We start from the raw sequence: 10700 nt of genomic DNA, 5'->3' as shown, positions 1-10700 counted from the left end.
AACCATGCAAAATTTAGAAAGATGCATGTATCGTTGTAGTACCACCCTGAACCACTAGAGGGTGTCCATTTCCCAAATATGTTCCATCTATGTTGGACTGCGATTTTAGAGTTGTGATATTCTGCATAAGTTGACCAGTATTTGCCTCAAATACTAACAAATTGTCTCCAAAAGTGTAGGGGGTTTTGTTTTATCTCTAAATATACTTAAATTAATTCAAAGTTGGGCAGTATAGAGGTGTAGTTTTGGGGTGCAGTGGGAGTAAACTTTCATGTGCCCCAAAGCCTGATTTGGCAATAATGTGAAATCATGTGGCGAGATTTTAGAAAAGTGAGTACCCAGGTTTGCGTTAGACTTCTTTGTTGTGAGTTTACTAATATCAGTAGGAAGTTGTAAGATGTAAATCGACATGAGCTTAGACAGGGTCTCATTTGGTCTTACTAAGTTGGAGACATTCAGAGGTCATAGTAAAAAAGTGATCCTAATTAATTGAAATACCAGTACAGCCTGTCATGAAATTTGAGAAGATGAGGAAAATCTGAAGAGAAAGAGATGTAATGTTTGGTACTTGTACAAATTACAAAATTTCAAATTAAATTAAGTTTTAATTAAACTTTGAAATGCTGAGTTTCCATTCTGCATGGAGAAGAAAGTTTATAAATACCTCATGGAGTATTTAACAGAGGACTCTGGAGTGAAGTTCATAGGAAGACAAAACTTAGATTTGTCTGAGGAACTTTTGAATTCCTGTGAAGATTGTGCTTTAAAAGAAGGCACCTAAGAATAGAAGTAGGTGTCCTGAGCATCATTCTGAGGTAGACCATGGGCAGTATGGGCACAGAGTGCCTAGAACACACCAATACTCAGTTGCTTTTGAGGATAGGTAATAGACTGACAAGTCCAGGCTTGTTCAGGTTGAAGGCATCTACAGATTAGTTCCTGAGATTTCTCCAGATGTGGCCATTCTCAGGTGCACAGAGGGACTGAAAATCTGGCTATAACATTTCAAAGCAAGGTGTGCTGTGGTTTCATGCCTCTCATAACTTCAGTTTATGGGCTGACATTGACAACTAAATTTACTTCTCTTCAAGGGTGCTGGAAAATGCAAAGATGCGCTCAATCCCAAATGAATGGTGGTGGTATTTACAAAGATGAACAGGACATAGGTACTGGAGAGGGACAGCACACACCAATACACACGAGGACACACAATATAATGGGAACTTCTCAGGGGAAGTCACTCCAAGGAGACAGAAATAGAATGACCCCATCATTCATCGCCCTTGAGCTCCATGAAAGGGATACTGCCTAGAAATGCTAAAGGGTGAGAAAGGAAATTATTATTGAACTGAGTAAAATGTCTTAATTGAATGGGATTAATGTGAGAGCAGGCAAACTGGATGGTGAAGATGAGCAGTGGAGAATTGTGTGCAAAGTGTCCAAGAGGGCATGTTCAGATGAAAGTCAGATACTGTCAGCATCAGAAGACAAAACATAAAATTTCTGAAGTGGACACTAGTTCTATTTTGAAATACTAAGGAAAATACATTGTAGTGCCAACTGGCCACTATCCTGGGGCTGCTCAAGATGATGTTAACCTCTGGGCCTTCCTCCAGGAGTTTTATCTGTTTGAAATGAATGGGAGGAGCATATGCAAATAAAACATTCTGTTCTCTAATAAACAGCTCAGCAGAAAGAGAGAGAGGCCAGTATTTCTGAGGTCTCCATAGCCTCCCGTTGTTCACTGGATTAATTCAGAAGACATTACCATGAAGCTTGGGCAGAGCTGGGTTCTTGCTTTGACAATTTTGAATGGTAATCTAATGGGGAAATAGAGGATCCAGTGCATGCGTGTGTGTGTGTGTGTGTGTGTGTGTGTGTGTGTGTGTGTGTGTGTGTGTGTGAGAGAGAGAGAGAGAGAGAGAGAGAGAAAGAGAGAGAGAGAGAGAGAGAGAGAGAGAGAGAGAGAGAGAGAGAGAGAGAGAGAGAGAGAGAGAACCTCTTAAGCACACCATTGTTATGTTCACAGGTGTTCACTGTGAAGTACATCTGGAGCAGTCTGGAGGAGGCTTTATTCAGCCAGGAGGTTCCCTGAGACTCTATTGTGAAGGGTCTGGGTTCACCTTCAGTGACTTCTACATACACTGGCATCGCCAGGCTCCAGGAAAGAGTCTGGAGTGGGTGGGTTTCATCAGAGACAAACCTAGGGGGCACACAACGGAGTATGCTGCGTCTGTGAAACAGAGATTCGCCATCTCAAGAGATGATTCCAAGAACACTGCCTACCTTCACATGAGCAGTCTGAGAGCCGAGGACTCGGTGATGTATTACTGCGCCAGAGAAAGAGACACAGTGAGTAGATGGTAGTGTGAGCCCAGACAAAAACCTCCCTCAAGTGGTGCTCGCCACCAGTGAACGCTCAAAACCAGCAGGGGGCGCTCGGGACTAGCTGTAGCCACAGGTGGGACAGGAAGTGGATGTAAGTTTCATGACTTTGTATGCTAGGGTCATAAGTTTATGAACTGTTTTTGCTATTACAATGCATTTTATTATTTGGGTATTCAGTCAAAGAAAGAGTAAGATGCAAAATGTATTGTAAGGGGGAGAATATGCATTTTATGCACTAGTAATTTCTGATAATGTTAATTTATATGTCTATTTATTTACAGAAATCTATCAACATCTACTAAATTACTCAGAGAGTATATAATCTTTATATATGGGTTATATCCATATATAAATAGATATTTAAATAAATATATGAATAAAGTTATAGACTTTTTAGATAACTTACACAACTTTTATTTAAATTTTTCCTAAACAATAAAATTTAATGTTTAAATAAACATAAATTATCTGACTCATACAGAACTTTGTTCTGTGACTTCTCTCTATGCAAGTTTATTTCAAATATTCCACTTTAATAGTGTTTTTTATACTGTGAAAATGAGTTTTTTGTTTTAAATGTGCCTATGCCATTTAAAGTGACAGATACATTAATAATCTTGATGTAACCATTCCATACTGTGCCCATAAACCTCAAGATCACTTTTTAACTCAATAAACACATAACAGTTTGCTGAAAGTTTACAATATTTTAACTACCAGTCATATTGGTCTCTTCTCAAGACATGGTTTTCACCTGTCTGTTTTCTTTTTAATACTTCTTAGACCATCCTGAGTATGTATGTGAATATATATATATATATATATATATATTCTACATATAGAGAATTCTCTGTATATAGAATATATATATGTATGTATACACATATTCTAATCTCCGGCACCTTGCAAAGTCTACATGAGTACCAGGAGTTGGTGTCCACCACGCCGACTAGGCTGAGTCATTTTTCTTGCATTGGGTAACACCACTAGAGACAACATTTGCTCACTTCCTGTCCCTGCTGTCCCAACCAAAAAGCTTCAACTTTATGTTCATCACATTCTGGAAGAGAAATTAGAAGATTTTGTAAATAGGTATTTTTTTTTTTCTGGAGAATAAGTAATGAATAAGTGCAATGTTGTGAGTGTAACCAAACACTTTCTGATTGGATTTAACACCCCATCAACATGCCTGGTAACATAAATCTGGCCAAGAACCCATGGTTGAGTACCTCAGAGTCCCTGGGTTAACTTGTTATTATTATTTCACTAAATGGACATATTATCAAACTGACTTCTAAATTTGTATCTCTCTACCTGTAGATTAGTAAAGTTGATGATGATTAATGTAAAAACTCACAACTGGCCAGCATGCACATATGCACATGCACATGCACGCGCATGCGCGAGCGTGCGTGAATACACACACACACACACACACACACACACACACACACGACATGAAGCAATAATAATTACAGATGAGGTTAAAAATTTGAAAGTGAGGTTGGATTGGAGTCAAAGGAGACAGGAGTAGAAGTGATGTAGATATATTTCTCATGTATGAAATTCTCAAAAATGTTTAAAAAGATCAGAACATATGTAAATGATATTGGCCATAGTGTCAGGCCTGCCAGTGGGAGGCCTCTAGGACAGACACAACTCCAGTCTGTCAGACTTCTAGTCCAGCCAACATAATAAATACCTAGTTGTAAATAGTCTTGGGATACACGCTGAATTCAACTTGAATCACATCAAATGTGGACCTAGATCTTAAGGCATCATACTGGATATGATGGTCTATACATCAGGGTTTACTACAGTATGGTATCTTTGGTAGGTAAAAATGTGACATAGAGAACCTGGTTGATCAATCCATTATTACCTCATCTATAGCCTGCCAGAATCATAGAGTGTATAAGCACATGCAAATAACTGTAGATTACAGAGTAAAGATTGTAGATGCAGGCTAGAAAGAATGGAATAAATGTTGATTGTTTCTGATATGGGCAAGAAAGTGCTAATCACACAAATACACCAATAGCCTGCTCTAGAGAGACCTCTGTGGAAGGAATTCTCCTGACTTGCATTTGTGGTGGAGTCATAATCCATACTGTTCTTGAGTTTGCCATAAATCATCTCCATTAGCTGAGAAGTCTCATGTATCATCAAATAAAATATTAAAATGAAGTACAGGAATGAAATAGGAAATGATAAGGCCCTCAGTCAAATCTGATATGTTGACTGACATTTGAACACAACTCATCTCCTTCCAAAACATAGAGAGAGAATGAATAGAGAATGCTGGGGAGTTCTGATATCTGACATGCTAAATGTCACTACAGAATCTGATGTTTATTTTTCTGTTATGGTGATATTTTATTTGTGCTGAAATGTGATTTTATTTGTATGTTAATAAATAAAAGTGCCTGGGGGTCAGAGCTAATAGAAAGCCATAGCAGAAGTCTGGCAGTGGTAGCACACGCCCTTAATCCCAATCACATGACAGTCAGATCTCTGTGTGTTCAAGGATACCACCAGCATGGAGACACAAGCCTTTAATTTCAATACCAACCATAGAAGACCTGGAGGTCTGTACGGACAGGCAGTGACGAGGAGGTCATGTGGTTGGGTTTACAACCAATGAGAAGGCAGAACAGAAAGTCAATAAAAAGACAGATATACAGGAAGTAGGCCTCTTTCTGAGGGGAAGAACGGCAGCGGCAGTGAGGGGTAAGAAGGCAGTGGTGGCGGTGCACGCCTTTAATCCTATCACTTGGGAGGCAGAGATCCAGTTGGATCTCTGTGAGTTCAAAGCCACACTGGAAACAGCCAGGCATGGTAACTCATGCCTTTAATCCCAGGAAGTGATGGCAGAAAGCAGAAAGGTATATAAGGTGTGAGGACCAGGAACTAGAGCCTGGTTAAGTTTTTAGGCTTTTAGCAGCAGTTCAGCTGAGAGCCATTCTGGATGAGGACTCAGAGGCTTCCAGTCTGAGGAAACAGGATCAGCTGAGGAATTGGCAAGGTGAGGAAGCTGTGGCTTGTTCTGCTTCTCTGATCTTCCAGCATTCACCCCAAATACCCAGCTCCAGGTTTGATTTTATTAATAAGACTCTTTAAGATACCTGCTACATTCTGTGATTCCAGACATATTTGGGTCCTGTAACTCTAATCACAGACTCCTTATAGTAAATGGACTTCAATGGGTATGAAGCTTGGTAGCCTGACTCCAGCAGGTTCATAGAATTCAGGGATGATCAGATTTGACCTCATCTAGTTACCTTGGTGCATTGTGTATAACCCTCACTTAGTCATTCTGACACATGCCAAAATGCGATCACTTAAACAACTCCTTTGATAATCAACACCATTTTCTCCAGTCCTTGCAGCTGAACTTTGTGTAAATATTCCTCTAAGAAGAGTCATAAAAACCCTAATATCACAATAAGCTCTGAAGAAGATGAAATAAACATACTCACTTAAACAAATGTATAAGACACGAAGCAATATAAAAAAACCATGACACAACCATCACCCAAGATCCAATGCCAAGCAGCCAGTTCCTCTATGAGGGAATGTAAAATTACAGAAATAGCTGAAATGTCTTTGAAAGAATTCAGAGTCAAACTATTCAAAAGAACTAACAGTCACATGGAAGTGCCAAACAAACATGTGAGTTAAGGAAATATATCCAAGATCTTGACCAGACAGCCTCCAAAGTGAATGAAACATTTAATACATTTATTAAAAAAATTAATAAGAATATTAAATAAATTTAAGGGCAAAGCTCAAAATATGGAGGAAAAATAGCAAGGAGATTAAAACATTGAAAAATCACTATAAAAATGAATATTTAAATGAAGGAGATGATCAGCCAAATAAAACCCACAACAGATGTTATCATTAACATACAAGACCATAGCCGGGCGGTGGTGGCACACGCCTTTAATCCCAGCACTCTGGAGGCAGAGGCAGGTGGATCTCTGTGAATTCAAGGCCAGCCTGGTCTACAAAGCGAGTTCCAGGACAGGCTCCAAAGCTACACAGAGAAACCCTGTCTTAAAAAACAAACAAACAAACAAACAAACAAAAAAAGAAAAGAAAAGAAAAGAAAAAAAATATTTCTAAGAAGTCCAAGATATGTTTAAGAAGCCAAACCTAAGAATTCATGGTGTAGAAGAAGAAGCAGAGGAAAAACTGAATAAAAAAGATTGACTAATGTAGAGAGAAATACAAGAGGTATGTAGAAGTCCAAATAGACATAACCATAGCATATTACAATCAGGATGTCAAATATTCAAAGTAAAGAAACAATACTAAAAACACGAAAAAACAACTCACAAAAGCAGAAATATCAGAATTACCCCAGAATTTTGATCAGCAATCATGAAGGCCAGAAGGATATGAAATGCAGTTTTTCAAGCTCTGAAAAGAAACAACTCTGAACAAAGAATGCTATATCCTGCTAGATTATCTTTCAATGCTGGTGGGAAAAAAGGCATTTCAAGGCATACACAAGTTAAGGCAACTCATGACAGGTAAGTCAGCACTGCAGGAAGTCCTTAGGGGATACTCTATGGGAACAAAGGCAGGCTGACTGCAGATAAACGGACTAGACATGAGGAGGAAACAGCTGTGCTGCACACAGCAGCTCATCAAACCCTTAACCTAATAAGGAAACAAGAAAAGAAATACCCAGTATTCTAGGAAAACAGAACACCACCCATCAAATTTATGGTAGATAGCAAACCTCATTCTCACTAACCTTAAATGTAAATGGCCTTAAACATCACCACAAAAAGATACAAATGGATGAGATTAAAAAGAAATAAGGACCAACTACATTCTGTGTTCAAGAAACACTTAATCAGTTAAGATTCCTAAAATGTCAATATAAAAGGACGAGAAGCAAATTGCCAAGCAACTGGAAAACATAAAAAGGCTGCTAGAGCTCCCCTCATATCAGTCAAAGTAAACATTAAACTAAAATTAACTGAAAGTCATTAAAAGGGGGCACTAGTCATTAGAAAAATAAAGAATTCATCCAGGAGATGTAACAATTATAAACCTTTATGCATAAAGTTTTGGATTCCCCAATTTCATGAAACAAAATACTACAAAAGTCCACATAGGTCCTGACACAATAATAATTTGGGACTTCAATATCCCACTCTAAAATTTAGATATGTCTTCCAAACTAAAATCGAGAAAATTCAGAGCTGAAATGTACTAAGGAGGAACTGGACTTCACAGACACACAGAGACTATTCCACTTAACATATACAGAATATACATTTTTCCTCATATGGAAACTTCTCAAAATCTATCACATCATGGAACACAAGTTAACTCTCAACAAATGTGAAAAATTGAGATAATTCCTTGTCTCCTATCAGAAAATAAAGTATGGTTGGGTCCTATGCTGGGTGATTGTGGCTTCTGGTTGCTGGGAGCTCAGAGCCTTCTCCTGGCTGTGAACCTTCAGGAAGAGCCTGTCCTGAGAGAAAAGAGGATAAAGATTTGTAGAAAGTGAAGAGCTATCACTGAAAATCCATCGATATGTCAGTGGACACATTCAAGAACCAGGTAACCCCGAAGCTGAGCTCTTCTACCACTGAAGACACAGCCTTGCATTGCTGTGCAGCAGACACAGTGAGCAGGTTCCCTGTGTGCTCAGTAACAACCACACTTTGAGGGTGCTCAGGACCAGCAGGGGGAGCTGTAGATCCAAATTTCACCAGGACAGAAAATGTAGTAGGTGCAGAGAAACATCTGGAGAGGGAGTGAGTCCTAGGAGATTCTTAGGTTTCCTGTCCTAACCTCATAAAAATTTAGAGACCATATTGCACATGTGAAGTAGCTGCTGTGACTAGACTCTGAGTGTGAATACAGTAAAAATTCTTTGTTAAGTGATATTGCATGTATGTTTAGTCACTACATGGAACCTTGTTGGAAGGACAAACATCAAGTGCACATACATATAAGAAGGCTACAAGTTTTCAAATATGAGGTGTCAAACATCCAGTCATCATCGTCACAACCACCACCAGCAGCAGCATTTGTAAATCTATCTGTAACTTCTTTCCCCTGAAAGAAGTTTCACAGCTGGAATATATGACTGTGAGTTGGTGTCTCAGGCTTTGATGTTCTATCTACAGTGTTGAGTTCATGCAGCTCTGCTGGGCAAGTGTAGGAGACCTGGTCCCAAGGTGTCATATACTGCCATGTGAAGCCCTAAGCTCAGGGGAAGGAGAGAGGGAGAAGCCAGGCATAATTACATAGTCTGGTGTAGTGGGAACCTGTTCCAACTTTCACCTTGAAACACTGCCCCTAGTGTGGCAGCAAGTAACTGCCAAACCTGCATATGACCTGCACCTGGGGTGTGGCCAAGAGGAGACCCCTTAAGACAGGAGATGTGAATGTGTTCCCGCTCTTAGCTCCTCATGGTCCTGGAGGCTGGATTTGCAGACTAAGTCAGAGTTCACCAGAGAACTATGCTGGACTATACATCATCTCTTCTGGATCCAGCAATCAACCCCTTATTGGTTGTAAATTACCCCTGAAATAAACCTCTTTTAATTACAAGGTAAACTATGTGTTTTTGCCTCGTTAATTGCCACTATATATGGTGCCCACGTGAGAATGAAATCAATAGACCACTCAAACTTCTATCCATATATTCAGTCATGCTCACACCAACAAGTCACTGCACAAGTTGCTCAACATTAGGCAAATCTATTCCTTTTAAGTTTTAAAACATCAATAGTGACAAGAACAGAGAAGAGTACATCGTGGGTGAACGTCTCTACATCAGTGAAGAACATCCAAAGGGCCTGTGAGCCGCGACTTCCAGCATCCTCTGACCTGCTGTCCTTGGAATCAGAGAGAACTGAGCAAACAAACCACGTCTCTGTCTGCAGTCTTTATTTTCTGCTATTATTTTCGAAGTCATCAGAAACAGCGGCCAGGATGAAGATGAAGGCACTGACTACTGAATAAACAGAAATCACAAACATGTGAGGCAGGAAATTGACAGAATAATAAAGTCAATAAAACATCACTCTTCCATTCAAAGCTAGCGTTTGTAATTGCCAGCCTGCAGATGGTACATCCTCTTACCCTATACAAGAAGTCTAGAATCTTGTACCTTTTTTTGTGAAAAAAAAAATATGTACTAAGAGGACACACTTAGGAAGCCTCCTCTGGCCCCAGTCACAGTGCATCATGCATGTGGCAGAAACATCAACACTTTGAGCTCTTCATGTGTTTTCCTTATAAAAATGCAGGGTAACAAACCCTGGACGAGTGACAGAGTCAGAACCCTTCATGTTAGAGTGAGGGTCTCTCCTCTCAACTTTGCTGCATTGCATTTGACTCACTGGAAGTGCTGTGTACTGGGGACCCTGGTCTCATGTGTTACCTACTCTCTATGGGGTGCAGACATGAACTCCCCAGAGGACTCCTGTGTGCCCCATCATGGACTGGTTCTTCTTGAGTCCTAAATCTTAAATCCTCCATCAGAGTCAGCACCTGGTGAGGGAATGCAAATCTCTGCTGGCTCCACCCAACCCTGGGTTGAAAAGCCAAAGCTGGGCCTGGGTACTCACTGGTGTGCAGCCATGGCCAGGCTTGCTTCCTCCTTCCTGCTGCTGATTGTCCCTGCCTGTGAGTGCCACGGCTCTAAGGGATGAACTTCCATATGCTCAACCTGTTCCAACCTTACCCTCTGCTTTTTTTTCCCCACAGATGTCCTGTCCCAGGTTACCCTGAGGGAGTCTGGCCCTGGGCTGTTGCAGCCCTCCCAGACCCTCAGTCTGACCTGCTCTTTCTCTGGGTTTTCACTGAGCACTTCTGGTATAGGTGTGGGCTGGATCCGCCAGCCCTCAGGGAAGGGTCTGGAGTGGCTGGCACGTATTGATTGGGATGATGATAAGTACTACAACCCATCCCTGAAGAGCAGGCTCACAATCTCCAAGGACACCTCCAAAAACCAAGTATTCCTCAAGATCACCAGTGTGGACTCTGCAGATACTGCCACATACTACTGTGCTCGGAGAGCACAGAGACACCGCCTCAGTTGTCAGCTGTACAATATTTCAGGCTGGTTCTCAGCTCCATTTCTTCCTATTACAGGACAGGGTGGTAGTGAGTGGGGCACACTTTTTCCTGCTAGCCTCTGGAGTTTCCTCTTGACTTTGAGTTCAGAGCCCTGGTTTCCTGTCATATCTGCTAAGTCCCTTTTCAGATGTTCAGAAATAAGTGTCTGCCTTTGTTTGGCTTTATAAACATAAAGGGTATCTGGTGCCTAAGCC

The 10700-nt window shown here is 40.6% G+C and overlaps 1 gene segment (V, D, J or C); it reads left to right on the top strand.

The window, feature by feature from the left end:
- The first annotated feature begins 1672 nt into the window (after nt 1-1672).
- On the top strand, nt 1673-10302 carry LOC102905715 (immunoglobulin heavy variable 3-72-like). The segment is given in 3 exon segments: nt 1673-1815; nt 2030-2352; nt 10135-10302. Coding segments are annotated over 3 exon segments (393 nt in total).
- Nucleotides 10303-10700: the final 398 nt, after the last annotated feature.

Source organism: Peromyscus maniculatus, chromosome 14 (genome assembly GCF_049852395.1).
Source record: "Peromyscus maniculatus bairdii isolate BWxNUB_F1_BW_parent chromosome 14, HU_Pman_BW_mat_3.1, whole genome shotgun sequence".
Classification (NCBI taxonomy): domain Eukaryota; kingdom Metazoa; phylum Chordata; class Mammalia; order Rodentia; family Cricetidae; genus Peromyscus; species Peromyscus maniculatus.
The sequence above is the reverse complement of the archived record's forward strand: the minus strand, read 5'-3'. Positions and strand labels throughout refer to the sequence as shown.